General features: G+C 47.9%; 1 protein-coding gene across 3 annotated transcripts in view; it reads right to left on the bottom strand.

The window, feature by feature from the left end:
* Nucleotides 1-9,888, bottom strand: part of PPP2R1A (protein phosphatase 2 scaffold subunit Aalpha) — a 38,735-nt gene that overhangs the window by 3,068 nt on the left and 25,779 nt on the right. For all 3 annotated transcript variants that reach the window (XM_025366142.1, XM_025366144.1, XM_025366143.1), the window contains 7 exons: nt 8,986-9,100; nt 8,804-8,874; nt 8,218-8,352; nt 4,595-4,768; nt 4,208-4,268; nt 3,327-3,481; nt 2,177-2,319 (listed from right to left, as the gene is read on the bottom strand). In XM_025366142.1, the coding sequence (XP_025221927.1) occupies nt 2,177-2,319; nt 3,327-3,481; nt 4,208-4,268; nt 4,595-4,768; nt 8,218-8,352; nt 8,804-8,874; nt 8,986-9,100 (854 nt within the window). The remainder of the gene's footprint in view (nt 1-2,176; nt 2,320-3,326; nt 3,482-4,207; nt 4,269-4,594; nt 4,769-8,217; nt 8,353-8,803; nt 8,875-8,985; nt 9,101-9,888) is intronic.

Below are 9,888 nucleotides of genomic sequence, written 5' to 3'. Positions count from 1 at the left end.
GTTTTTTTTTTTTTTTTTTTTTTTTTTTTTTTTTTTTGAGACGGAGTCTCGCTCTGTCGCCTGGGCTGGAGTGCAGTGGCCGGATCTCAGCTCACTGCAAGCTCCGCCTCCCGGGTTCACGCCATTCTCCGGCCTCAGCCTCCCGAGTAGCTGGGACTACAGACGCCCGCCACCTCGCCCGGCTAGTTTTTTGTATTTCTTAATAGAGACGGGGTTTCACCATGTTAGCCAGGATGGTCTCGATCTCCTGACCTCGTGATCCACCCGTCTCGGCCTCCCAAAGTGCTGGGATTACAGGCTTGAGCCACCGCGCCCGGCCGGTTTTTTCTGTTTTTATGGCTACTATGAATAAAGCTACCATGAACATTCTTCGGACAGAAACAGCACTCATTTCTCCTGGATAGAGACCCAGGAGTGGAAGGGCTGTTTCACAGGGTGTTTGTATAACAAGCTTCACCAAATTCCACTCCAGTTCCACTCCCGTTTTCAGAGTGATCAAACCCTAAATACACAGCCTCACGTGCAATGGATGAGAGTTCCAGCTCTATGTCTTCAACATTTGCACCATTGAGTCTTTTTTAATATTGGCTGTTCTGGGAGGTGTGTAGTGATATGTCACTGAGCTTTAATTTGCACTCTCCTGAAGGCTGATGATGCTGAACACCTTGTCATATGCTTACAAGCTATTTGGAGATCCTTTTTCAAGTGCCGATTCAAGTCTTTTTTCCCATCTCTTTCTTGCCCTGCCTGATTTGTAGACAGGTATTGTGGATGAGTCCTTTCTCAGAAACATACATTGCAGACATCTTCCTCCAGTCAAGGGCTTGCATTTTACTCTCAAAATGCTGTCTTTTGAGAAATAGTGCTACATTTTACAGAAGGTCAACTTACCCATCAATTCCTCTGGTTTGCTGTGCCTACGCTAACTCATGAAGATATTTTCCTACATTTTCTTCTAGATGTTTTATTTTTTAAATCTTTCTGGTTCTGGTCTGTCATCTCAAATTAATTTGTTTATGCATTGAGGCGAGGCTTCTTTTTTTTTTTTTGAGACAGAGTCTGGCTCTGTCACCCAAGCTGGAGTGCAGTGGCCGGATCTCGGCTCACTGCAAGCTCCGCCTCTTGGGTTTGCGCCATTCTCCTGCTTCAGCCTCCCGAGTAGCTGGGACTACAGGCGCCCGCCAGAGGCGAGGCTTCTTTTATTCCTACATGGATATCAAATTGACCCAGCTATGTTTTTTAAAAAATATATATTTCTCCACTGAACTACAGAGGTGCCTGCTGTTAAACACACGTGGGACTGTTTCCGTGCCCTTGATTCCATCCTATTGGGCGATTTAAATATTCTTGTATTCACATCTATTTTAATTACTGTGGTGTCGTAACTCTTGGTCTCTGGTAGTATAAATCATCCAACTTTGTTCATTAGAAGTGTCAATTTTCCACTAAAGAACCTGTTGAGATTTAATGGGCTTATACTGAATCTAAAGATGAGTTCAGGGAACTGTCCCACACACGAATATTATGTAGGTCTGTTTTAATTTTTTTTGAGACAGAGTCTCGCTCTATCGCCCAGGCTGGAGTGCAGTGGTGTGATCTCAGTTCACTGCAACCTCCGCCTCCTGGATTCAAGTGGTTCTCTTGCCTTCAGGCTCCCAAACAGCTAGGATTACAGGTGTGTGCTACCACACCGGCTAATTTTTTGTATTTTTAGTAAAGACAGGGTTTCGCCATGTTGACCAGGCTGGTCGTGAACTCCTGACCACAAATGATCTGCCCACCTTAGTCAGGTCTGCTTTAATTTCTCACAGTAGTGTTTTACAGTTTACACTAGAGGTGTTACACATCTTTCACTGAATTTATTTCTGGCTATTTGATATTTTTGGTGCAATTATAAATTATACAAATACTTACATATAAAACATTAGGTGATTTCATTTTCTAATGACTTGTTGCTAGTATGTAAGACTGCCATCCCATCACCCCCCTTTCTATTTCATTCTGTGACGTTCATTTTACAGTTGAGAAAACAGACCTTGAGAAGGGAAAGGAGCCAAGGTCACACAGCAAGCAAGGAGTGGTGCCGGGCCTCTGACCCTGGGCTCTACCCTCAAAGGTCAAAGATGAAGGTGCCCACAAGCCCTTGCCAGTGTGTGTGGGAGTATCCAGACCTCACCTGTTGTCCAGGATGGGCCCTATCTTCTGCAGAGACTTGGCCACATTGAAGCGGACATTGGCCACCGGGTCCCCAGCCATACGCAGAACCGTGGGCAGCATGTGCTTGGTGGTGATATCTTGCCCACAGACCTCAGACAGCACCTGGGGGCCAGTGAGTAGCAGGGGTGAGTGCAAAGCTTCTGGCTAACTCTCATCTCCCACTGCCTCTGACCAGGCCACTCTGGTGATTATCAGGCCCTACAGAGGCTGAGCAACACGGGGACTCAGTTCAGTGTTACAGGAGTGGATCTCCCAACTCCACTAACACCATCCTAATACCACGTCTCCATTCTGTGATGTCCCAGTTTCTCTGTCCTCAGGCTTCCTTTAATTACTCTGGAGATGGACCTTAATTACCAAGCCCTAGGATTCATACTGGTAATCACAGCCTGGTGAGTATAAAGATTAATCAGGTTATACATGCACAGGGCTTAGAACAGTTAGGCTACAGATAGGAAGTGCTCCTGTCTATTTGCTTTTCCTACAATTATAATTATCTCATGTACTGATTTATGTGTAAACCATACAAAGAGCTAGAAATGAAAGAATGGGGTTTAAAAATAAACACAACTAAGTGTTCTGATCATTTCTTCCCACGCCACACTCTGGAGGTCACTGCTGTAAGGATCCTAGGGTGATCATCATTTGTAAAGGACCCCTCCTTACAAAGACCAAAGCATCAAGGGGTAACTATCCAAGGTAGTTATGTTACTATCCAAGGTCCATAGCTAAAGTATGGCCCTGCCAGAATTTAAAACTAGGTCTGACCTAGAGCCTGTACACTCACCCACCACAGATAGAGACACACATTCTTCAGGGAAGGAGAGGGGTGCTCACAAAGCTTGAGATCACTGCTCCAACAGGTCAAGTCTCCCAGGCCCTGGGTCCCTCACCATCGAAGTCCCCAGTCCCAGAGGCCCTATGACCCTGACCCTGGGAGGCCCACCCCCTTGCCTGCAGTTCCCCAAGGACTCATCTCTGAATAGAAGATCTCCTCCATGTCTCCATTCCCAAGCCAGGTGTCTCCCTTGGGGAACCCTCTACCATCCTTCCTCTCCCAGGCACTGCAGTTCCCTAGGGATGGGCCAGCAGGCAGGTGGGGGGCTCACATTGATGCAGAAGAGCGTGGTCATGCGGTGCAGGTAGTTAGGGTCTCCGGACATGGCCAAGACCTTGGGAATGATCGTGGCATGGGCCCACTCCTTCCCAAACTTTTCCACTAGCTTCTTCAGGTTGCTGGTGGCTGCTTCGCGGATGGCATATACTGCAGAAGGGTGAGGGTGAGAGAGACAAGGATTTGGAGGTGAAGAACTGATGTGGGCAAGATGTAGGTCACACTTACCATGGCTTACAAAGCAGCCCCGAGGTGCCAGGCTGCATGTGAGCCAAAGACAGAAAAAAGAGCTTACTATGTGCTATATCTAGTAATTGTTTTTTAACACAGTATCTTTCAACCACTCCAAGAGGTAGATTCCACTATTGGCCTCATTTTACAGATGGGCAAACTAAGGCTCCAACAAGTGATTTGCCTAAATTATGTGGCACTTATTACTTCAAACAGGGCTTCACAGAGACAAACATTGCCTTTTATTTTTTACCTCTCTTAGTGTAAACAATGAGCAATTCTCATAATGGCCCCAAGGGACTGGAATAAGAAGTTTTAAAGAATGAGTGTGGGGCTCATTCAAAGACAGCAGGTGACTTGTTTTAGATTTGAATCCTGACCTTGGAGCTGTCAGAACCCCGGTCTGGCTGCTCAGTGGCCCTCTGGCTCTCCACTATACCAGGCAACCCCTGGGTGATCTGTTTCGTCCTCCTCCCACTCAACACTTCTCTAGGACTCTAAAGAGCACGTGAGCTGGTCCGTATGAGCATCCAGTGGTACGGGGAGTGACTCCAGCCTCCTCCACTGCCCGCCACAACCCCAGCCAATCCATCCTTCCTTTCTGGAGCTTCCATCTCCTCCTGCTGCTCCTGTAGAGGTACTCACCATGATCCACAAGCCAGGCCATGCACAAGGAGTTAAGTTTCTCATCAAAGAACTCCACTCCCTACAGGAGAAACCAAGGGTTCCAAGGTAAGGGTTCCAGGGGGAGCAGACAGGGGGAGCTGCTAGCCACACCCCCTGGAACCTACACCCACCCCAGAAAGACCGGATACTTCTCAACTTTGTCTGAGGTGCTCCTTTCCCTCTTCTCTCTTATTGAATCCAATGCATCTTTTAAGGCCCTATTTCCTGGGTCCCTTCCTTTGACTCCCCAGGCATTGTCACAGCCTCCACTAAGCCTCCAAAGTACGCCATTTCCCCATTACAGCCCTGGACATACTGCACCTCCTCTGAGGCAGCACTGCCTGGCCCCCAGGCCTCGTCACTCACCAGCTGTCCAGCCAGCAGGGGCATGTACTCAATGATGGCCAGCCGCACCCGCCACTTGGCGTCCTCAGCCAGCTCCACAATGGCAGGGAGCAGGGACTGGGACAGCTGCCGGATGCCAATCACCTCATTCACACAGTCCAGGTTGGAGATGATGTTCAGCCGTACCTCAGGGCACTGAGGAGAGGAAAGAAGGATTCTGAGAGAATGCAATGTCCAAAGAATCCCAGGATGGAAAAAGCTCAGCTGCATCAACTTTGTATAATGGACATCTCCCAACGCCCTACTCCTGCCCAAACCTAGCTCCCAGTCCCAGGGGCACATTAAAGGCACACAAAAAGCAGGCAGCATGGACCGCTAAGTTAAGCAGATTCTTAAACCTTACAATAGTATCACAAGTAATGTTTAACCATTTTGAAAGGACTTTTAAGAATCACAGTAGGAAAAGACAGCCCCCTGGGAAAAATAGGCAGACATGATTCTTCTAATCCTAGCTCTGCTGCTTGCTAACATGGGTTCCTTTCTGGACATCAATCCACAACATGGGAGAGGGGAAGGAAGAAAACTATTTCCTTATTAAAGCTACTCTAGTCTAAAAAAAATAAATAAACAAAAGAGCACTGAAATGAATCAATAAACCAAGTGAACAAGCCTGGCAGGCCTGGGCTGTTGAAACCCTGCACATTCCAAAGATAGGACTGGCCCTTGCCCGGCTCCAGCCCTTGGTGTGTGAGCCTCAAGGTGCTGAACGCATGAGAAGAGAAGGCTCAGAGACTATATACCTTACCCATTTAAAAAGACTTCTTTGGCCGGGCGCGGTGGCTCAAGCCTGTAATCCCAGCACTTTGGGAGGCCGAGGCGGGTGGATCACGAGGTCAGGAGATCGAGACCATCCTGGCTAACATGGTGAAACCCCGTCTCTACTAAAAATACAAAAAACTAGCCGGGCGTGGTGGCGGGCGCCTGTAGTCCCAGCTACTCGGAGGCTGAGGCGGGAGAATGGCGTGAACCCGGGAGGCAGAGCTTGCAGTGAGCCGAGATCGCGCCACTGCACTCCAGCCTGGGCGACACGGCGAGACTCCGTCTCAAAAAAAAAAAAAAAAAAAAAAAGACTTCTTTTTGGTGCACCAAAAAGGTAGCCTTTTTTATTTAGACAAGCTTATAAATTCTGGGGAGAGTCAAAATGTGAAATATAAATTTTATACATCTAAAATGGAAATCCCAAATATAAATCAGATTAATTCCTCATACGAAGAAAACCATGCTGGCTCTTCTCTTCTTTTTAAGATAAGCTGCCCTGAGACAGGCTGGCTGCCAGCACATGATTACCATATAGTGCTTGCTGAAGGTGAAACTGGAGCAAAAAATGCTCTAGTCCTAGCAAGCGCTGTAAGTGCACTTGCAGCATGTATGGGCTTGCCTTCACACTGGGCTGAGCCTGGATCCTTCCCTGACGCCAGAGGCAAAATGCTCTCCAAAACTCTGGAAAGGTGTGAAATGACATAGCAGACAGGTTGAGGGGCTCTCACCTGCCAAATTATGCCCATTAAAGCATCAAAAACACAAATTATAGTTATATCTATAAAACATGATTATAAAAGAAAATACGTGCAAGTGAAGCATAACTCAGATAAATTACTTAAGTCATAAAATGTGTCATGAATATTAATGATTCAAACTTTTAGCAACTGACGTAAATAACTAATTTAAAATAGTACACTGTTAATCACCCACTAATACGGAAAAACAAAAAGAATAAAAAATACATTAAAAATAGCGCACTCTTTTCAATGTATTAAAAATTGACTGTAATTCTGCGGCTAAGAGATTACTCCACTGTAGCGGAATTGAGTAACATAACTTTTAGGGGCATGTGGGACTGAAATGTGATGTAATACTTTCTGTTGCAGTATTTCCTCCAACTTTCTAGCACACTATGTATGTGCCTGTGTATAAGAAAGGGATGGGGAAGAGAGAAAGACTGAGGCCTTTGGGAACAAAGATGTCACACAATGGCAAACAATCTGCCCAGTTCTTCACTACCAAGGCAAAAACCACCACGTGGTCCCTTCTGCCTCCTGAACAATCTTGAATCCTTCCATACCACTGCAGCCTCATCTCTACATACCACTTAGTCTATCCTCAGCCTTCCAGACTCCCACAGCACCCTCCAGTTTGGTCTTCCTACACTTCTGCTGGCCACCTCACTTCAATCTTTCCTCCACATAAGCCCAGGGTGCTTTCTAATACCAACTCTACTCTGGCTCTTCCACTTGCCCACAGTCAAGTCCAAGCTCCTTCCCCATGGTCACCCTGATGATCTCTACAGTCATCACACAACACCGCCTCTCATCCTCTGTAATCCAGGCAACCTGAACTGCTGGTGTGGTCACGTGACCCTCCCTGGCCAATGGGTGTATGGGGTGCAAGCACATGTGAAGAATCTCGTCCTTCAGAGGACTGGGCCTGCTGTGGTCTGTGCCTGACCCCTCCATGCTGACTAAGAGATGCTAAAACTGGAGAAGTTGCCTGAGACTCAGAGACAGTTGAGGTCAGCGGGGCTAACCCACCAGTGTAGGACTACCTATACTGTTATGAGAGAGAGAAAAAAAATCCTCCATCTAATTTAAGCCAGAATGTATTCTAGGGTCTCTATTACAGCACCTTAGCCTAAACCCTAAAAAACATGAACTCGTCCTTAACAGCACCTGTAACACCTTAATGGCATCATGGGACTGCTTGTCTCTCTCCATTGTCAGTCTCTGAAGACTTGTGAGGATTAAAACTGTCTTATTCTAGGCTGGGTGCAGTGGCTCACACCTATAATCCCAGGCCTTTGGAGGCCAAGGCAGGAGGATCGCTTGAGACCAGGAGTTCAAGACAAACCTGGGCAACCTAGCAAGACCTCGTCTCTATAGAACATGTTTTTAAAAATTAGCTGGATGTGGCGGCTCTTACCTGTAGCCCTAGCTACTTGGGAGGCTAAAGTGGGAGGATCACTTGAGCCTAGAAGGTGGAGGCTGCAGTGGACCATGATCACACCACTGTGCTGCAGTGTGGGCAACAAAGTAAGACACTATCTCAAAACATAAATAAATAATTTTTTTTTTTTTTTGAGACAGAGTCTTGCTCTGTTGTCCAGGCTGGAGTGCAGTGGTGCGATCTCGGCTCACTGCAACCTCTGCCTCCTGAATTCAAGTGATTCTCCTGCCTCGGCTTCTCGAATAGCTGAGATTACAGGCACCCGCCACCATGCCTGGTTAATTTTTGCATTTTCAGTAGAGACGGGGTTTCACCATGTTGCCCAGGCTGGTCTCAAACTCCTGACCTCAGGTGATCCACCCGCCTCAGCCTCCCAAAGTGCTGGGATTACAGGTGTGAGCCACCGCACCCAGCCATAAATAAAAACTTTTTAAAATTTCTGGCTCTATTATTCATATCTTTAATGCCCAGGAAAGGACTCATGCAGACTGCCAGGAGTAATGAATGCATGAACACACAGCTATGCCCACAAACAGGCAACTCAGCAAAGGTCTGGATGTCTGTTGAGATATCAGGAGATTCCCGGTCAATCTAGGTAACCTGTCCCCTCCACAAACCCAGAGCTGAGATCCTGGCACCCTTACCTCATCCTTCAGCTGAGCCAGGAAGAGGGGCAAGAGGTGCTCGATGGTGTTGTCTTTGCCCAAGATGGGAGAGAGGCCCATGATGACCGAGGCCAGGGCTGACTTGACATGTTGGTTGGCGTCAGACACCAGCTCCTGGGAAAGAGAAGGCGTAGGCACAGGGATCAGGGCAACCCCTGCATCAGCAGTGGCCAAGCAGATACCAACCCCTAAAAGACAATAACCTGCTTCTGCCCCTCTCATTCGTGGAGCATGGGATGGCTTAGGGTACAGGGGAAATCACTGTTCCTTATGCGTACCACCTACTTAGAGTTCAATGACCCCTGCTTTCAGCAGCCCCCACTCCAACCCCAAAACCCTGTGAATGAGAGGACTCAGTGAACTTTGAGGTTCTAGAAAGTACTTCCACCTCTAAGGTCAGCCTCAAGCTGCAATCAGGACCCTAATTGCTTGAAACCCAAGAGCTGCCTGGTCCCAGAGGGCTGGGAACCTAGTTTGCAGCTGACGATCCCCAAAGCCTTGTCTCCAGCCCCTCTTTTTAGCAGGCTCAGATCCACTTGGTTCCTCCCATCAAACTCTCTGTTACCTTGATGCAGGGCAAGATCTGGGACATGATCACATTCTCCCGACAGTCAGCTGAGAGGTTTTCACAGAACTCTGTGGGCAGGGAGAGGGAGGCAAAGGGAAGTGAGATCCAACGTTTTTAGTTCCACTTCCAGCCCCTCGGACACCCACCCCACTTGCTGTGTTCCGGCTGCCAGCACCAACCTTTGACCTTGTGGGAGGCTGCGGCCCTCACCTCGGCCTCACAGTCTTTCATCAGGTTCTGGAAGGCGGGGACCAGGTCTGTCTTGGTGATCTCAGGCCCCACTGCTTTCTGGAGCTGCAGACAGGAAAGAGGAGGGGGAGAGTGAGAGGGCCTAGTAGGTACTCTGGGCTAAGGAAGCCAAAATCAAAGAGAAGGGACCAGAATTAGGGGCCAGAGAGTGGGCCTTGGAAGCAGTGCTAAGATCTAATCCAAGCGCCAAGTCTGGCCCTGGGTCAAAGCTCTTCACCTCGCTGAGCCGCTTTTGCTTCTGAAGAAAACTGAGGACTGCAAGGGCACCTACCTCACAGTGTTGTCAGCATTAAAAATAACAGATTTCCATATTGTTCAGGCTACTGGGGTTTTCTGTTACATGATCCAAAAACATTCAAACAACATAGTGACTGCAACTTTTTGATTTATATATGGTTGTATTTCTTAAAGATCTGTTACCAGAAGCATGAATTACTTTTGTAATGAAAAAAAAACAATAGGCCAAGCACGGTGGCTTATGCCTATAATCCCAGCACTTTGGGAAGCCGAGGTGGGCAGACTGCTTGAGTCCAAGAGATCAAGACCAGCCCAGGCAACACAGTGAAACCCTGACTCTACATAGGAGGCTGAGGTAGGAGGATCACCTGAGCCCAGGAGGTCAAGACTGCAGTGAGTCATGACCATGCCACTGGGTGGCAGCAGCCTGGGTGACGGTGTGAGACCCTGCCTCAAAATAAAAATAAAACAATAAAGATTGACAGGGAAGAAGGCACTCTGGGGCCGGGGGCAGTGGCTTACACCTGTAATCCCAGCACTTTGGGAGACCGAGGTGGGTGGATCACTTGACGCCAGGAATTCGAGACCAGCCTGGC

The sequence above is a fragment of the Theropithecus gelada genome, chromosome 19 (genome assembly GCF_003255815.1).
Source record: "Theropithecus gelada isolate Dixy chromosome 19, Tgel_1.0, whole genome shotgun sequence".
In the NCBI taxonomy this organism is placed as follows: Eukaryota; Metazoa; Chordata; class Mammalia; order Primates; family Cercopithecidae; genus Theropithecus; species Theropithecus gelada.
This window is presented reverse-complemented; position numbering and strand designations above follow the sequence as displayed.